The sequence below is a fragment of the Vulpes lagopus genome, chromosome 3, assembly GCF_018345385.1.
Source record: "Vulpes lagopus strain Blue_001 chromosome 3, ASM1834538v1, whole genome shotgun sequence".
Classification (NCBI taxonomy): Eukaryota; Metazoa; Chordata; class Mammalia; order Carnivora; family Canidae; genus Vulpes; species Vulpes lagopus.
Window position 1 is genome coordinate 137,342,170 of NC_054826.1, and position 19,981 is coordinate 137,362,150.

The 19,981-nt window shown below is 34.6% G+C and overlaps 1 protein-coding gene across 3 annotated transcripts in view; it reads left to right on the top strand.

The window, feature by feature from the left end:
* OLFM3 (olfactomedin 3) overlaps positions 1-8,853 on the top strand; it is a 188,581-nt gene extending 179,728 nt beyond the window's left edge. For all 3 annotated transcript variants that reach the window (XM_041747233.1, XM_041747234.1, XM_041747232.1), the window contains exons 5-6: positions 4,753-4,859; positions 5,961-8,853. In XM_041747233.1, coding sequence (XP_041603167.1) covers positions 4,753-4,859; positions 5,961-6,638 — 785 coding nt within the window. In that variant the 3' untranslated portion in view covers positions 6,639-8,853. The remainder of the gene's footprint in view (positions 1-4,752; positions 4,860-5,960) is intronic.
* Positions 8,854-19,981: the final 11,128 nt, after the last annotated feature.

A 19,981-nucleotide genomic window follows, 5' to 3' on the forward strand; every position in this document is an offset into this window, starting at 1 on the left:
AAAACCTGGAAATTATTTGTCAATGGGCAATACATAAATGTGATTTTTGCTTTTTAAATTTAATGGCTAATATTAAGTTTTTGCAACTATTTTAGCTTTTAAAATTATAATTTAAATATTGTATACACGTAATTAGAAAATTATATGCTTAGAATAAAAAGCAAGTCTCCTTTTCCAGGGGCAACCACATTTAGGTTTAATTATAGGGCTTCAGGTGGCCAAAACCATATTTCTAATACTGTTTATTTTTCCACTTTTTGGGTGGGCAGGTTATCAATTCTGAAAAATTTTTACTGACTTTTTTGCTCAGCAAAATGCAGACTGAAGTCACTTAGGCAAAGACACTTCCTTATCTCATAATACGATTTTATGACTATTCACAGTTTAGACCTTAGCAACTTTTAACTTCACACCTCATATTTAAATCTTTATTATTTTTTCATTCACTATAGGAAAGCTCTCTTAGCACCCTATTTTTATGTAGGATGTCAGTTCCACTTCCATCTTTTTTTCATCTCTTCTCCTAATTTTTAATTCTTTCATCATGCGGTCTTTCCCTATTCTTTTATGTTATCATGGTTGGAAACATTTTGTTGTTTCTATTATAAGAGTAGATGAAATATCTCTTAAGTATTCTATAATTAGTTTACTAGCTGATTCTGCAAGTTAAACACAAATGTTTTCATTATTATGACAGTGCTCATGTTGTTCTTCAGGAGTGAGGTGGTGGACTCTGATATATTCCTTTTCTCTGAGTCCAACTTCACGTCATCTGTGCCATTCAAAAGGGAAATTCATTAGGGTTAAGTTCAAATGAACTTTCCTTTTATTTCTGTACAGTAATTGACTCCCCCATACCCACTTCTTCTTAGAGAATCTCATACAGTATTTTGGTAGATCAATTCCCCTTACTTCTGAGACTCCCTCTTGCACATGTCTGTCCATTCTGGACTAATTGCTCTTAAGGTCTCCTGCACAGTTGTCATTCTGGGACAAAAAAGTTACTGTTTTCCTAGTCTAATGTCTTCCCTGTCTCTGTTGACTGTTAATTTTGCTACACTATGTCCTCAGATAATTTCTTAAGAAAAAGTACATTGTAGGCAAACTTTGCAAAGTTTACATGTGAAACAATATCCCTAGTATAGTTTCCTCTAATTTTTCCCCTAAAGATAAAGGCACTAATTATTGTCTTTCAGCATTCAGTATTGATAAGCCCAATGCCAGTCAAATTCTTCTCTCTTTGCATGTGACCAACTCACACTCTTTCTCTGAAAAGTTCCAATTTCTTCTCTTTATTATTAAACTTGTAAAATTTCACAGTAATTTTCTAAGAGTAAATCTTTTTTTCATTCATTAGGCCATGCCCTTCTAACATGAACACAGGTTTCCCCCATTATATAAGAGTAGAGCATTCCTATGCAAACTTTCAGAAGCTAAAATGGCACAAAGCAAAGCAGTTGCCATTACTTTATATGGGAAATTTCTTGAGCATTTCCAGACCTTAAAAAAAACCTCTTTCAGGCTTTTCTGATATCTTAGGACACATCTTGCTAACAGACACATAAAATAAATCCAAATAAAGCAAGGGTGCTCACAGTCCTAGTTCATAGCTAGGACACTGAGATACTGAATATGGCTCCCAGGGAAGGAGCTTGGTGATGCCACTCTCACTGCTCAGGGGAACAGAAACTTTTGAAGGGCAGAGGATACCTGTATTTAGGTTTTGTAAATGGGGAAATATCCTGTATAATTTCTTTGATAATTTACTCTTTTTTTTCTCTCCTTTCATTGTAGAAACTTGCTCTTCAGATGTAGGAGCTTCTAAGTTGATCTTACATGCATCTATATATTTTTCTATATTCATGTCTTTTTGTTTTAATTTTTGGGATAGCTCTTTATCTTCCAAACTATTTTTATAAATGCAATCATGTATTTTTAATTTCTTTTTTTTAAGATTTATTTATTTGCTCATGAGAGGCAGACACAGAGAGAGAGAGGCAGAGACATAGGCAGAGGGAGAAGCAGGCTCCTTACAGGGAGCCCGATGCGGGTCTCGATCCCAGATCCTGGAATCACGCCCTGAGCCGAAGGCAAATGCTCAACTGCTGAGCCACCCAGGTGTCCCTATAGTCTTAATTTCTAATAGCTCTTTTGTGTTTTCATTTTACATTTCATAGTCTACAATATACAAACTCTCTAGAGATACCAAGGTCCTTCTGCTCTCTGTATTCTCTGTCTTATGGGGTCTGTTTTCTCTGCACTTTTACTTGAGTCAGTCTCATTTTAAGCTTTTGGAAAACACATGCTAATCCTTGGTTATCCACTCATTTTTTAAAGATCTGAACAATAAAATCTGCTTGGAAACTGTGTATTTGGGTAGGGCTTGCCATATTTATTCATTCCATAGTGAGTAAAGCAGGAGACTACCAATGTCAGAATGCAGGAGCCTTTGTCAGGAGCTCCGATGCCTACATTAGTTGCCCTAAACCTTTTCAAGTATTTAACACAGATTTGTAAATATTTTTTTAAGCTGCCTCCTGGGGTCCTGGATCTAGGGATGAAGATAGGATTGATTGCTCTTCAGGCATGATTTTAGTGCCCTAAATCACTCCCAATACCCTACAATAACTATGTTTGTGAGTCTCCTCTCTTCTTCAAAGCAAGCTGCTCCCTCTTTTGCAACTGCCTCTTCTGCCTAGACACACTGATGCATCTTATCTTATCCTACATCTTTAATGGACACTCTATCACCTTCTGCCTTCTAGAAATTGGTTAAGTTTCTTCTCTACTAATGACTCTCATACCGTTCTCTTTGCTTTGGGCTTTTCCACCCACATTTTACTCCTTTACTATCACTTTAATTAGCTCTTAGGAAAAAAGGAGATAAACACATGTATTAGCCCATCATAATAAACCAGAGTTACTTTTCATATTTTACCTAATTTTGCTATTTGTATTTTAACAAAAGAATTTATTATTCATGTCTAAGGGGAAATGTGTTTTGTGATACTTTTCAGGGGATGGGATATCTCCCTATTTATTTCAATTCTCTTGAAATTTTCAAGTTCTTATCAACTATGAACTTAGAAATATTCATGTAGGACATCATTTAAGATCATATTACTTTCATTTATTGTGCAAAGAATATACTCAATGAGATTCATTCAAAATATATTTGCTTTTGTCTAGTTCAAATCGACACTACTTACCATTTATTGTTCATATGTTCATAGCAAATTGAGTTGATGTAATCTAAATAGTTTTAGCCCAATGTTTTGGTATTCAATATAGATAATGCCATAAAGTCTTTTTTAATCATTTGCTTAGTTTATCAGGTATGAGGAAATTATAAAGTAATTCATTTACATACAGCATATAAAATTGCCATCATATCTAATTTCTTTTACAAAAGGAGAAAAAACTGTATTCCATTCAGGTTTCATGAAGTGCTGAGAGATCACTAAATCTGTACTATCACTGAACAGTGGTACAAAATGTAACATTATCATCCATCATCTTCCTGACTTAACAGCTTAATATTCTTCCAGTTGCAGATTGTTTTTATAAGGAAGAGAGAGAGAGAGAGAGAGAAAGGAGTCAAAATAAGCTCCATGGTACAGTTAGTAGTGTCCTTGATTTGCTTTGGGGATCTGTTCTTTATTTTCCAGGAGTAGGGACTAAATAGAAATTTATGAATTCTAAGGATACACAGAGAACAGAAGAAACATGGAACAAACAAGACAAAAAAACATTTAAGGAGAAAGAGAACATAAGGGGGAAGAGTGGGTACAAATGGATAGGAAAGGATATTCCTTTGTTTAGACTAAGGGTCAACATTTATAGGTACTCATATTGCCTTTCACAATTTGCATCAGTCACTTTTAATTTTTGCTGTTTAAACTCTCACAAAATGCCTGGGTTTCTGTTTGGCTTAGGCTTTGGCATTTATGAAGTCCAAGGTTTTCCTGAAATCTTGCAGCTGCGGTGATAAGAAAATTACAATTTTTCAAGGAAGTCATTAATTTTTTATCAAGTACTACAGTGACCGATGCTCTGTATCTTTCACTGTGTGTGCCTATTAGGGTCTTGAGTGCTTGAGGGTTTTTTTTTTTTTTTGAATGATTTTGTTTGTACCTTCAATGGCTGCTGTATCAGGCCCTGCTATCTGCACAAAGCATTTATCCTTCAAAACTGTACCTCTTTCAGGCAGACTGTGATTGAATTTTTATTGCTATATTCTATAAAGACATCTTTCACAGGAGCTACTTAATCTCCAATACTTAAAATCAGCATATAGAGTTCTTTCTGGCTTGTAGAAGTTGTCCGAAGTCTCAAGGCATGGGAGCAAGGGAAGGGTGGTAGAAGGGCTGGTGATCAGGTAAACAGGCCCATGGTCAATTTGTTTAATTTTCTGACTTCTTTACTTAAAACAGTTGCAAAATTGGTAAAATGACAGTGATTTTCCTGTTTCTTCTGGACTGTACAAATCATTTCCCATTTTAAAACTCCCACTCTTTAGACTTAGAGCATCAAAAAAGCAGCTACTCATGGTTCAAATTATACTTAAATGCACAGCACCCAATATGAATGATCATTCACTCAGAATATGTGATACCAATCTCATGGATTTGCTTTATTTCAGGATTCCTTTCTTTGCTCTCGCGTATGGTATGCATTTGACTTTGGTATAAGTATGTGTGTTGCAATCATTGGTCATGTCCACCCAACATGTTTATGTTTCTGTATTTTCAGCATGTGGCAAATTGATGAAAATCACAGGCCCAATTACAGTCAAGACGTCTGGAACCCGATTTGGTGCCTGGATGACAGATCCTTTAGCGTCTGAAAAAAATAACAGAGTATGTTGCTTCCACAAACACCTTTGCTTAGAATTGTTTTATTTGTGCTTTATGTCTATTGAACTATTTATTTTCTTCAGAAATATTAGTTTCAACTTAAAAAGTGTTACATTATTTGCAAATGTTCTCAGTTTGCTGCTATTAACATATCTATAGCAACCTTATTTTAGTAAAATATTCCATCTTATAATTCACCAGTAAAGTAAGCCCGATTTTTATTAGTTTTAATCTTGTTTTATGCTAATAAAGAGCTAATTATGAGTATGCAAAATTCTCTAGATACTCCTTTTAAAACCTGCTCCTTAGTATGAGGAAAAAAAAAAAAACACCAAGTAAGTGGAAAACTCAAGAACAACCAATTCACTAACCAAGCTGAAATATCCCTGGAACCTAGAGATAATTTTAAAGTAAATAGTACTGAAACTTTGGGGGTGCATTTTCATAAGTTAGCAATGCTTGTATTATGTAAATCAATATACTGGAAACTTACCATAGCTCTATTTATGGTCTATTAAAAAACTCAGTTTACATTAAAATTCTCAAGGGTTACATACAAATAAGATTAGTAGCTAAATTAATAAAATGGTAACACTAAAAAGCAGCTGTACCTATAAGCTGATCCAATGAACAAGTGTTTCTATAAGTTTCTATGGTATCCATAAAGGAAAAATAAATGTGTAAAATTAGACCATATATTTTTTAGAGCAAAAGAATAAATTTGCTTAAGAGGATGTTTTTTGCAATAACTGAACAAAATGACATGATTTGCACTGGTAACTGAACACAAAGTGACGTGATCTGCACTGATACATGGTTAGTCACTCAACGATATGCAATGAATGGTCAAATAAATAAATAATAGAACAAAAATCATATCAACTTCAAGCAGTAAATTCAGTTGTTTGCTTTCCACACAGAAAATGCCACTATGTTTGCCTGTGGTGCTATCACATTGCAGGAGGTTAACAGTAAAAATAATGTAGCTTCCAGATCCTGAGAATGGTGATATTTAAATGTGCTGACTCTCACTGATTTCATATTGGAATTCTCAGAAAAGCACAGAATTTAGTCATTCTTTCTATTTTTCCTCCTTTTCCTCAGGTCTGGTACATGGACAGTTATACTAACAATAAAATTGTTCGTGAGTACAAATCAATTGCAGACTTTGTCAGTGGGGCTGAATCAAGGACATACAACCTCCCTTTCAAATGGGCAGGAACTAACCATGTTGTCTACAACGGCTCACTCTATTTTAACAAGTATCAGAGTAACATCATCATCAAATACAGCTTTGATATGGGGAGAGTGCTCGCCCAACGAAGCCTCGAGTATGCTGGTTTTCACAACGTGTACCCCTATACATGGGGTGGATTCTCGGACATCGACCTAATGGCTGATGAAATTGGGCTGTGGGCTGTGTATGCAACTAACCAGAATGCTGGCAATATTGTCATCAGCCAACTTAACCAAGATACCTTGGAGGTGATGAAGAGCTGGAGCACTGGCTATCCTAAGAGAAGTGCAGGGGAATCTTTCATGATCTGTGGGACACTGTATGTTACCAATTCCCACTTAACTGGAGCCAAGGTGTATTATTCATATTCCACTAAAACCTCCACATATGAGTACACGGACATTCCCTTTCATAACCAATACTTTCACATATCCATGCTTGACTACAATGCAAGAGATAGAGCTCTTTATGCCTGGAACAATGGTCACCAGGTCCTATTCAATGTCACCCTTTTCCACATCATTAAGACTGAGGATGACACATAAGCAAATGTAATTTGTTTTCACTGATCTAAGCAGTGTCATTTGTGATAAACTCTATAGAATTCCTTCTGTTTTTCCTTTATTCTAACTTTTCATCATTTCTCCAAAGCATTTTTTTAATATAAAGTTGGTTTTTCAAAAAGCAGCTAAGCCTGTCTAAATTAACCTGTTGGAAACACATCTTAACTCCTAAATTTACAGGGCCTATCATGTCCTTGTCATGAAAAGCACTAAAAAGAGCTTAAGTGGCTAAAGTTATAGTTTTGCAAAAGATTAATGATCTGCCTTATATTAGAGTCAGAGACTAATGATGGCTTAAATGCATGAATGTCTTTTTTTTTTTTAATTCTGTCATTTTTTACTGTCTTTTGCTCTACATCAGGAAATATTTTGGTAGGAATTAGGGAAAAAAAAGCACTTTCCTCCCATTTATTTCTAAAAAAAAGATTTAAGGGTTTTATTTATATGGAAAAAATATATTACTCATTTTGCTTTATAGAATTCTCTGATGCGGTGCTGTACAGTCATTTTTAAATCTCTTGCTAACATTTTATTGGCAATATGTATTTCTACCATTGTAACCACCATTGTGCAATTGTATCTCTTCACTTCTGTGAAAGTAAGTAATATTTTTTATAAAATACACTGAAGTTTAATCTCAGTAATTATTATGGGCCAATTTTCAAATGTGGTCAAGAAGGAAATATCTTCTTGGCTTGCCCCTTTACTTAAATTTGTAAACTAGAAGGAAAATCAAACTAAATCCCTTATGTAGAATATTTGTTTTACCCCAAGTTTTTTGGATCACTAACATCTAATGCTAAAACTGAGTTTTGTGGATGAGTTACTCTGTTCACGTCACTGAAAGCAACCCATGTTGTTGCTTGCAAAGATGCAACGGAGTCAGAAAATTTGGATTTGAGTCGACTTTACTCAGTTATTATACAGCCAAATTTTGCTCTTCATAAATAAATATATTAATGTTTTAACTTAAACTTTACATACAACTTGCAATAATGTAATTACTTATGTCAGGACTCTGGAAGTACATGAAGCACATATAGAAACTCTTAAAAAGAAAACTCTGTAGGTCATCTAGATTTACATTATGAGCTCTAGAGAGTTACTGGCAACATTAGTGCAAAAGAAAATGATGGGAAAATGATGGGAGTTGTCTGTGCAGCTTAAATGTGCAAAACATCAATTCAGAAAAAAGATGGGAAGGCAATCCCTTGTTTCCCTGATTCATGTGTGCAGAAATAATGTAACCAAAAAAGAAAGCTTTACTAAGATTTTATGTTAATAACTCCAAAACCATAACCAATATTTAAAAAAATATATCCTTGAGTTTGGATGTACTTTCCATATGTTAAAAATACTTACCTAAGGCAGTTTTACAGAAACTAGTGTGGGTTGGTTTTACAATTTAAAAAGTATATTCTAGAACAAATAATGTAAAACTTAAATTGTGGTCAATGTTTATTTTCACACACACATAATAACAATTTCCTTTGTAAAGTAAGGATACAATAATTCAGATAAAGCACTGTGTAAAGAAATGCTCACACTTAGGAGTAGTTCATTTCAAATGTCACCAGTCATAATTCTCAAATATCTCACTGTCAAAGTCATAGAATTAAATAATTCAATCTTGAGATTGTTAAAGTTTAACAGAGATTTCATTTGTTTTTTGCCTACAAAAAGTTAGCATGACTTAGTGACCACTCTGGGTCCTTTTGCAATGTTGTCTTCTCTTTTAAAATGTTTATATAAGTTCTCCTCTGCCTTTGAAAGTTAGAAAATTTAGGGGACTCACTTGTCATTGTCCACACACCACAAAAAATAATCAGCCAATACTTTGTATATCAAGAGTTTGTATGAAGAAAGAAAGTCAACTTCAAAAGTGAATGAATTTTTAAGTAGATGGCCTCTGATGGATATCTGGGTCTTCATTACTTGTTTTTTAAAAAAATGATGTAATATAGTATCACATACATTCAAAACCTGGATGATCACAGCTTTTTTGTGAGATGTGCAGCTTGTAAAGCACTTTATTGTTTTCTATGTAATGTTTCATCACCATATCCAATTTATAGTGTATGTGCTGCTAGGGCAAGCACAGATTTTATTATTGTCATAGAAGTGGGGGTAACATGAGTTAAAAAATGTGATTTGCATTAAACACTTACAGTTTAAAAGCATTTTTCTTAATAAATTATTATCAGTTTTGTGCCTGAAATAGAACTTACTCTAATCACTGTTTTTTTTTCATTTCAAATAAATTTTATGAGGGAAATAATTTAATATTTTAAAATCATTTACATAATCCAGTCAGTAAAGAAATCCAAGCACAGAAAGTCTTAACCCTAAATGAACTGTGCAACTGGTATTTTCTGATTTAACCGGATCATTAACAAACTTCCACGTCATTCAAATAATAACATGATCATGGTCTGACTGTGTCTAACATTTATATTTGTGGCACTTGAATCACAATACTTATTATCTACTCTCATATCTATTAGTTCATTAAATTATACTGTTTTGGTGAATTCCCAATATGTAGGATAAAAGGGAAAATAATGATATGCCTAAATGTAACATTATAAGTAATTAGGTAAGATTTACCATAAATGCAGAATCTCTGGTTTTTATCACTATACTCAGAGTCATTTCATCTTTGCAATCTATAGTACTCCTTCTGATGAAAATCTGTCTTCAGAAACAATTTATTCCTCATAAGAAAATGGTCTTTCTTTCTGAAAATCACTACCAAACTTACAAGTATAAATTTTTCACACGGAAAAAAATATTTTTTTAAATACAACTATACAAAACTGTTCTTATGTTCTCCTAAAAAGAAAAGTTATCTTCCTACTAAGGTAAGTTTTACATATAATAATCCTTTAGCTTTATTCTCCTTAAAGAGTAAATTTCAAAAAAAAAAATAGAAAACACTTACTGGTCTCCTTAGCACTCAGGATTACCAAATCATTTCTGCAAATGGGTAAATTTGAATGCATCTGTTAGCAAAATTAAAAGTATCCCTTCAAGTTAGAGCAAATATGAAAAAAATAGACATTGCGGAGCTTCTAAAAGCTAAGCCTTCTAGAAATATATCAGACACATTTGAAAACAGAATTTAAAAATGGCATCTTGCAGACTTGACAGGGAAAGTACGATTATATCTTTTTTTTTAAGATTTATTTATTTATTCATGAGAGACAGAGAGAGAGAGAGAGAGAGAGAGAGAGAGAGAGGAAGAGACACAGGCAGAGGGAGAAGCAGGCTCCATGCAGGGAGCCCATGAGGGACTCGATCTCAGATCCCAGGATCACACCCTGAGCAGAAGGCAGATGCTCAACCGCTGAACCACGCAGGTGTCTCCTATTATATCCTTTATGTACACCTTGAGTCCCTATGGCATTATAAAAGAATGGGCATTTACAGATAAATCTTACTTTGCCTTCTCCAACATCACATGATAAGTGGACCACAAGAAGAACTACTATAAAGTAGTCTACCTAACACTATAGGCAGGGGGCATCAAATTAAAATTTAGCGATTATAGGATGACACAAAGCCTTAATCTCTGACTGCTTATAGCTAGATACTCATTTCTAGAAAGCTTCACAGGTGCTAAATATCACTCAGTTCACTAGGTTGTATCCATACTAAAATCAAGATCATGGGATGGTTTCTGGTTCTAAGATTAAGTAAGCTTAGCATAAATAAATCTCTTAGCTAATAATTTTTCATAATCAGTGACTTTTGAGAGAGGATCTGGGACTTTAAAAAAGATATTGTTTTGAATTTAGTACACTGGAAAAATACAATGAAAACATTAGCTTATAAAAGAAAAACCAACTTCACCAAAATCTTTTAGCTATTTTTCTATGGAATAATGAATTCAAATGATGACAATCTCTTTAATAGAAAACTGCTCTACTCTTTAACCAATCAGAAAGAAAGCCTCCCAAATTGACTTTACCAAGCTGATTTATCTGATTCACATCTTAAAATTATGTTCTACAGTTTATCCCTTTTGGTTGAACTATTCCATTAGGCTTAGAGGAATTTTAATCCTATTTGGAGTCAGCTGTGTCTACAAAATGTCAAACTGGTTGGCAGAAAACTCATCCCCTTTGAAGCTCAGTTGATTGCCAAATAAGTTTTACAAGTATAAATTATTATTTAACACATCTTGAAAATGATATAAGGACATAAAACTGTATCTTGCCAAGAGTACATAGTACCTTTCATAACTATAACCCTCTTGAAACATTATTTCTAATTAGAGATGTGAAGCAATGTGGTAAACATGGAGAAGGTCTCACAAATAACTTTGTGCTGCAAGAAGTTTGCTGATACCATACACATAACCGCAGTTCGGTACCAAGCTGCATCCCTACCAATGCTATAGTCTGCCTAGAAGAGCTTGTACCCATATTCTTAAAAGAGAGAGAGAGAGAGAGAGAGAGAGAATTAACTAAAATATTGCCATTATATATCATTCCCTACCACAATAAGACCTGGAAATACCGCATCATCAGCTGACATTTCCAGAAAACAAATATTATATGACAAAGGTTTTAAAAGACCTCAAGAAATGAGCTGACTAATGAAGCATTAGCCATTTTAAATTTAAGCATGTTACAAAAATTTATCATACTGAACTTGGTGATACATATCCAGCTAAGCTCTTTGTCTATATCATTAACTTCATGAATTCATATATGTTACCAATATGTAACTTATGGGCTTTCCAACTAGACAATACTACATTATTTATTCATTTATTTGAAAAATAATCCCTGAGCAAAACTATGTGGTAGACAATTTCTAGATGCTAAGGATACAGCTGTCCATGGATAAAGTCTTCATGTGCTTCCTTTTTGGTAAGAACAGGCTGCAACAAAAATATTAATGAAAAATAAGTTCCTATTGTACTAATTGTTGTGAAGGAAATAAATACTTTAAGTCATAACAAGTGAGTGAATGTTTGCTAGGGGCAGGGTTGGGGTAGAAAGTGACATGTAGAGGGAACACTAAAGGGAGATCTCTCTTAGAAGCAGCCTGCCATGGTAAATTCAGTCAAAGAATGGAATGTCACCAATCCAATTTACATACAAAATTTAACATCTTCCATTATGTTCCTGGAAATCCATGGATCAAAGATTTCTTAATAATTCTCTATTGCAGAAATTATTTTTTTGACTTGGAGTTTAAGGATATACTTCTGGGCATGGCCAAACCCTGGAAATATGTGCTAAACTTAGTGTATATATGTGGTTACTCTTTCTTTCATGTAGAGGATTTACAGCTCTCATCACATTCCCAAAAACCATGACTCAAAAGATCATCACTATGTCAATGCAATCTAATTTAATCCCAAATTTACTACACATCTTTATGATAAGCACTGAATGTTGTCATCATTCTTGTAACCCAAGAATTTCAGCTTGCTTCAGAGAGGAAAAAATATCAACACCCAAATGTCATTGATAATTTTTTTTCTCAGAAGAAAAGATTAAGTTGTTCCCTATAAAAACTTTAAAGGAATTTAATATTTTGTCCAAAGCTAATTATTTTTCTGTGATCCGGTCTTTCGGGCACCTTCTTGCCAGATTCAGTGACTCAGAGTCTCTATAAGGCTCTTATAACTATTTGAATTTGGAGAACATTTTCTTATAATTCTAACACGGCCTTTTGGCAGCCCCATTAGAATCCGACAGAAATTGAGCAGATGTGGTGTGCTTCATCAGATTCAACTACAAACTCCTCCTCTTCTGAAATTAGCAACTGTGACAACACAGAAATAAAGACAAAGAAAGGTTTATAACATTGCCTTGGTTTAGAAGTTATTGTAATTGATGTGCATGCAACCTACAGCTACAGATATAGAAAGATTTTTTAGTAAAGACAAAAACAAAAACCCCCAGTCATGTTTATACAGGTATAAAGTCATGCTGCATAAAGCCCTAAAGCTGCTTCTGTCAGTGATGTTTTCTTCCTCCCCCGCTCAAAAAACTTGAGAAGACATTCATTAGCTTCTACTTCAATGTGAACCAAAAATAATAAAAGGAGTATTTTTATTCTGTCTCCTCCAGTGTCTTTATTAAACTCCATTAGAAACTACTCTTGGAATGTGAGGTACGCATTGAAAAAGAAATAGAACATGTCTTTATGTAAGTAATGAGTTCCTATATATAAATGATACTACTGCCCTTCAGCTAAAGTTTGGCCCAGCGAAGTGGCCAAAATGCACAATTAATTTGTGATTCGCTTTTCTTGATATTCTTTCTTAGAAAATGTGCACTGAACAAACATAACCAAAAGAACTCTTTCCCCTTTCCATTGTGTATTACTTTCTATTTTTCAAGGCTATTTTATGTAAGTCTTTCCAACAGCCCTATGGAATACAGAGGGCCAACATTATTATCCCTATTCTACAAATAAAACAACAGAACACTTATGTTTCAATATATGTTTCTCCATAGATATTCCATGGCACTTAACATGAAATATATTCCAAACCACAGTACTTAGCTTTCCCTCACCTGCCCCCACCCCATGCCGCTTTTCCTTCTTACCTCAATTAACAAAAATATCATCCCATCCTCAGCCTTGCTTCCTACCATGTTTGGCTCTTTAATTGTACTTTCCCTCACATTATCACATTATGAGATTTCTATGATAAATAAAATATGACAAAATTTAAACATGTCTAAAATCTGAATCAATGCCTACTTCAGATATTTGTTCTCAACAATTACCTTCCAATTTGTATGGTTCACTCAGTGTTTCTTAGCTCTCTTTAATCAACCCTCTCATCTCCATTTCTACATTCAGAATTGGGTGCCCTGTTTGGAAATGCTTCTTTTGAATCCTGACCTCTTATTCCTCTCTTTTATAATCAGTTTTACCTTTTGCTTTGGCCAACAGCCATTTCCATTAGCTATGGCTTTATGAAATGCCCCCTGCCCAAGCAAGATCCTCATTTTGCAAGTCTGAGTAAAAGGGTAAAGTTTATATACCTTCCTTCACATACCTTCCATCCGCATTAAGACTGACTTCTTACTCTCTTTCATTAAATATGTATTCATCATTCAGAATTCACTTAAAATATTACCTTATTTCTTAAGTCTATAAAAAAGTCATTCTTTTGTGTTCCCAAAGTATTAATCTTGTGTTATTGAAATTATCACATCACATTATTTGTTTCCTCCAAGTTAGTATGGACTTCTCAAGAGCATAGGGGCAATTAATTGTTTTATTTATATATCCTGGCAGTTTCTAACACAGTATAATCCCACAGTAAATGTCAATGACCAAAGAAATGTAAGATGGAGTATCTTCTCATATCTAAAAACATTAAGGACTTTGTTTCATTCTGAGAACATCATGAGAAGTTAACTTTTCCAAATGTATTATATTGGAAATAAATTCCCATCTCTTACCGAAGTAAGATTTTAAATACAAGAGTGTCAAGATGGAAAAAAAATGGCTTAATTTGCTGTCTTGGGTGAATTTTCTCTTCATGATACAAAATTTTATTATAGGACAGAATACCTTGAAAGGGCTACCATAGTTATTTGCATTATTTCTCCCCTTTGCACTCATTTGTAAAAGGAAAAAAATTTACATTTTCATCCACCCAACTTCTGATTTCTTATTTTGCCTTTATTTCTCCTGTAAGTAAAAGTTTATCTTAGAAATACCATTCTGTCTTTGGCACAAGTGGGTTTTCTCAAAAAGGTATGTGCTATCAGGCCAGGGGAAAGTAAAGGAGCCATTTCTCCCCTTACGAGTGTTACGCCCTCCCCATTCCTTATCCTGTGTTTTCAAAGGATGCGCCAACAAGAAATCTGATGTTCATTAATTTGCCTCTGAGTCCAAATAAATGCATCTTGTAATGCCTTCTAAGTAGCACTAGTGAAGATGACTTATTCATCTAGTGCAAGCAATTCTTCCAGAAGCAGAATATTAGTTCTGATGTTCCGTCTAACTACATTCCTTTGAGAAATTCTGTAAATGAAAGCAGTAGGCTTTATCAGCAGTTTTCAAAAGCTGCCCTTTAGAGCTTGAGCTTTCTATACGGATCCTTCGGAGTCTACAATGAAAAAAACAAACTTAATTGAGGTGGGAAAATGAACCACAATCCTCACTCACCACTTCCCATAAAAGCAACCTCACTTTTATCTACCTTTTAAAATGTTCCTATGTCTAGATTTTATTGTCAGAAAACATTTTTTGTTGTTTAAAAAAAGAAGCTGAAAACCACTTAACCAGACGGTCCCCAAGGTTTCTTTCAGCTCTAACTTTCTCCTATCTGTTATTCTAAATGATCAATAAAGGCTGTTCGTGAACTGGGACTCAGATCTTGTATAGCTCAGATGGAAAGGTAAATTACAAGAAGGAAAGGAGAGACAAAAACGAAAGTTCACTAATTCAGTTTCCAAAAGTTTTCAAATAGTTTCCAGAGAGTTACCTATATTATATAAAAGCTAAGACAAACATTTCATATTGTTCTCTTAGCCAAGTAAGACTAAAACTTGCTACCTCTCTAGGGATATCTCCCTACTTCCACAACTTAGTTTGAAATCCATGGTTCTTGCTTCTTTACACTTCTTTTAAGAATTCACCCTTTCACATGGTTTCAGCTCTACTGAATGACTTCTAAATCCATTTCATATCTCCAAGTCTGAGAATTTCTAGCTGAGTGATACCTATACACAAATGCTCCATTAACTTAAAGACACCATAACCCAAAGAGAGCTAATTTTTCTTATACTAGCTTCTCTAGACGATAAATTCTATTCTCCTTAACACAGCAACACTGCCATCCCTAATGCTCAACAAATAAACACTTGGGTTTCACCCCTCAACAGTCCTCTCCTGCTATTCCTTCTACCTATAGCACTATGTTTAGTGTCTTTCTTATGTGATTAATGCCTGCCTGTGTTTCAAAGATGAACTTATGAATTTGCTTCTTCTAGAAAGTTTTCCTAATTATTCCCTCAGGTCTGTACCTGACCTCTTTTTGTACTATCATATTATCTTGTACTTGCATCAATTATAGCACTTTCCCTAAAAATAAGTGTTCATTTCCTTGTCTGCCTTCCACCCTGGACTCTGAGCTCTTGAGGTCATCAATGGCATCCATATTAGCATAGCTTTCCCTGGTAAACTGTAGTTTCTCTATGTTGCTGGCTTGAGCAGTCAAACCATTACATGTCACCAATATCACTGTTCTAGATGTCATTAATTCTTCCATTACCTTCATTCCCTATATTCAAACTCTCACTAAAATACAAAAATCTGTTGTTTTTTCTTTCAAAAGATTTTTTTTCTTCCATGTTACCGACTCACCCCAGTGCCACAAGTGATACAAGGTCTCATCATCTTCTACCTATAAAAGGTACTACAAAATTCTACTGTCCGGTATCTCTGTCTCCAACCCGTCCTGACAAAATCTAATCTGTATTCTTCTGTCAGGTTCACTTTGATAAAGCATTATGACATTCTCTGTTCTTTAGCAGACTATAGTTTTCTGCTTCCCTTTATATCAATTTCAGGCTGTTCTGATTAAATACACCTGACATTTATAACTTTATTTTCCATTAATACCCAACATACTTCCTCTAGTCCAGTCATAAAGCCCTCCTCCTTATCCACATACATATTACTTTTCTTTCCTCTAAGCTTTATCCACATTCTGCATGTCTACTTTCTTCTCTTACCTTCAGAATCATTGCTTATGTTTCTAGACCTCAGTCCAAATAATTCCATAAGGAAAATGATCAATATTAAAAAGTAAGGGAGAACACGGATTTCAAGCTAAACTACAAAGCTGTAGTAATCAAAACAGTATGACACAGGCACAAAAACAGACACATGGATGAGTGGAAGAGGACAGAGAGCCATGCACTTATATGGTCAATTAATCTACAACAAAGGAGGAAATAATATACAATGAAAAAAGCCTCTTCAATAAATGGTGCTGGGAAAACTATACAGCCATGTGCAACAGAATGAAACTGGACCACTTTCTTATCCCACGTTCAAAAATAAACTCAAGAGATGCCTGGATGGTTCAGTCAATTATGCATCCAACTATTGATTTTGGCTCAGGTCATGATCTCAAGATCACGAGACTGGGCTCCATGCTCAGTACAGAGTCCATTTGAAAAACACTACTCGGCCACAAAAAAGCATATTTTGATAAAGATATTACCATTTGCAACAACATGAATGGACCTAGAGGGTGTAATGCTAAGTGAAATGAGCCAGACAAAGACAGATACCATATTATTTCACTTATATGTAAAACCTAAAAAACAAACAAAGAAATAAAAAGCAGGAACAGATCCATAAATACAGAAAACTTGCCAGAGGTGGAGGAGGGGGACTGGCAAAATGTGTGAAAGGGAGTCAAAGATACAGGCTTCCACTTATGGAATAAGGCACAGTGATAAAAGGTACAGCATAGAGAATATAGTCAATGGTATTATAATAGTGTTGTATGGTGACAGATGGTAGCTGCACTTGTAATGAGCATAGCATAACATACAGACTTGTCAAGTCACTATGTGGCACATCTGAAACTAATGTAATATTGTATGTCAAATACAACTAAAAAAGGGGAAAAAGTAATAGAGACTAGGAGTCAGAGAAATTTGCAAGGAAACGTGATTTTTGTCTATGAAGAAACATATAGTGGTACTGGTGAAATTATTTTCAAATGTTTATAAAACAAACAGACTTAAAATCTTGCCTTTGACCCTACAATCCAATTAATTATTTTCCCAAATATGTATAAGTCCTTTTGTTAGACCAACCTCTGTAGAAGCTGACTAATGACGCTATAAAATCTCCTCAAATAAACTCCATATTTGAACCGACATTTCACTGCATGAACTCCTACTGGGTATGTTCCTCTGGAGGAATGATATAATTTCTAGTGGTCCTGAGAAACAGAAGGAAAGGAAATAGACATATTTATTATAGTATAAACAAGTGTAGACTACACTAAAATTCCTACTTGAGAACTTTAACCTCCCTAGGCTGTCCTTTAGAGTGACTTCAAAACTTATGTTCAATGAAAACTTCCTGGAACCCCATATTTCAGCTCCCCCAAAGCAAAGGAGGCCAGTTCAAATCAGAATGTGTAATGAAGACACAAAGGGGAAAAAACAGGCAAGGAGAAGATAAAACTTTTAATTTCTTACTAAAGAACAAAAGAAATTCAGGCTATACACAGGTTGATTCTCAGCCGAGACAATCCATTCCTTCATTCAGTAAGTATTTACAGTGTATCTATTAAATAAACTAGGTACTAGCCCTTGTGTATGCAGAAATTACTTAAAGGCAGACTTATTATGAACGTGGCAGTCCACAGCACTTGACTTAGGTGTGCTTTAAATTTCATAAGAACAGGAAGTAGACATTCAGCACTTTGTTAAATGCTTCTTCTGATTCACCTGCAAGATCCAATTTCATGTCTTTGAATCTGCTTATTTTCTCTAATTTTCATACACTGCAAAATAATAAGAAAACTCCATTCATGGCTAGGATCATGGTTGCCCCACTCCTCTTTTTATCTGCAGTGCCTAAATTAGTGCCTGGAATAAAGTAGTTTCCCAATAAATAACTGTTAAATGAATGAATGAAGTTATTAATTATTTAGAAATCAACATTTAGGGATACCTGGGTAGTTCAGTTGGTTAAGCATCAGACTCTCAGTTTTGGCTCACGTCATGATCTCAGGGACATGAGATTGAGCCCCATGTTGGGCTCTCACTCAATGTGGAACTTTCTTGTCCTTTTCCCTCTGCTCCTCCTCACCACCTCCCACCCCATTCTCATGCACACAGGCTTGCTCTCTCTCTCTAAAATAAGCAATCTTTAATAAATAAATAAAAATCAACATTTATCTCACTCAAAACTCCAGACTGTATATCTCAATATCTGATGCTAGTTACTTTTTCCTCAATAACTTTTTATTACTTTCAATTTTTTATATTCATATTCATAATAGGATTAAATATTTGCTTATTTAAACAGTGATTAACTAGCTTAAGAGAAATTCCAAGTCTTGAGTCTGCAATAACACAAAGCCAAATATTTCAGGTTTTTACATATAAGAGATAATAGTGGAACACTATGCCTATTAGACTTTCTATAACAACTCCCGCAATAACTCCTACTACTAACAACAATGCTAGACTAACAATAGTAGGGAAGATTGTGTCTGTTACCATTTTTGTGGTTAACCTTTTTGTTTTGTTTTGTTTTAAATAACAGTAACAGGGATCCCTGGGTGGCACAGTGGTTTGGCGCCTGCCTTTGGCCCAGGGCGCGATCCTGGAGACCCTGGATCGAATCCCACGTCAGGCTCCCAGTGCATGGAGCCTGCTTCTCCCTCTGCCTGTGTCTCTGCCTCTCTCTCTCTCTCTGTGACTATCATAAATAAATAAAAATAAAAAATAAATAAATAAAAATAAATAAATAAATAAATAAATAAATAAATAAATAAATAAATAACAGTAACAAGTATTTTGAATTTAGGGTTAAATTTCTACCTCTTCCTTTAATTCTACTGTGGAACCATAACCAAATAATAAACTACTGAGAGAGAAATCTGCTTCCTAATAAGAACAAAGATGTCTTCATTTTTTTTCCTTGTCAGAATTTTAGTGTTCCATTTTTATAGCTAGGCTGTTGAGCCCTTCTGTTCTTATAGCTAGCAGGCAATTGGAAATTCCTTATTTTTCCCTAAGTGAGATAGAGATTCACAATATAAAGTCAGCATTTCCCTAAAAATCAGCAACATCTGTTGCAGTCGTAAGTAACTTGCCTTTAGAGTCGCTCCAGAACATCCTGTAGAGATTTGCCTACACCCAGTGCTTCAACCAAAAAAACAAGATAAATGCCTCCTGAGAGTGATATGATGGTCTGAAGGAATGCACACAGGTAAGGAAGGCATAAATTTTGCAGTGGTGTATATGACATAGACAGTTATTCTGATTACATTAGATGTACTGGGCCATTTCCTGATGTTCCCATTCTGTAGAAGTTCTGTTTTCCCTAAATGCCACAAAAAGTACCATAATATAAAAAGGGGTAAGAAGAGTTAAGTCCCAAAAAGTTATCCTCTACATATAAATGCTACATTCACTTTACTGACTTCCCAAATTCTTAAATCAAACCACATAGAGCCTTCAGTTGATGTTGATGCTGATTTTTCTTTCTATAACTTACTCTTTCAGGGACACAGAACTTGTAAAGTCTCATATTACCAGCAATTTACAGATATTCAAGTGGCTGGACTATAGAATTTAATC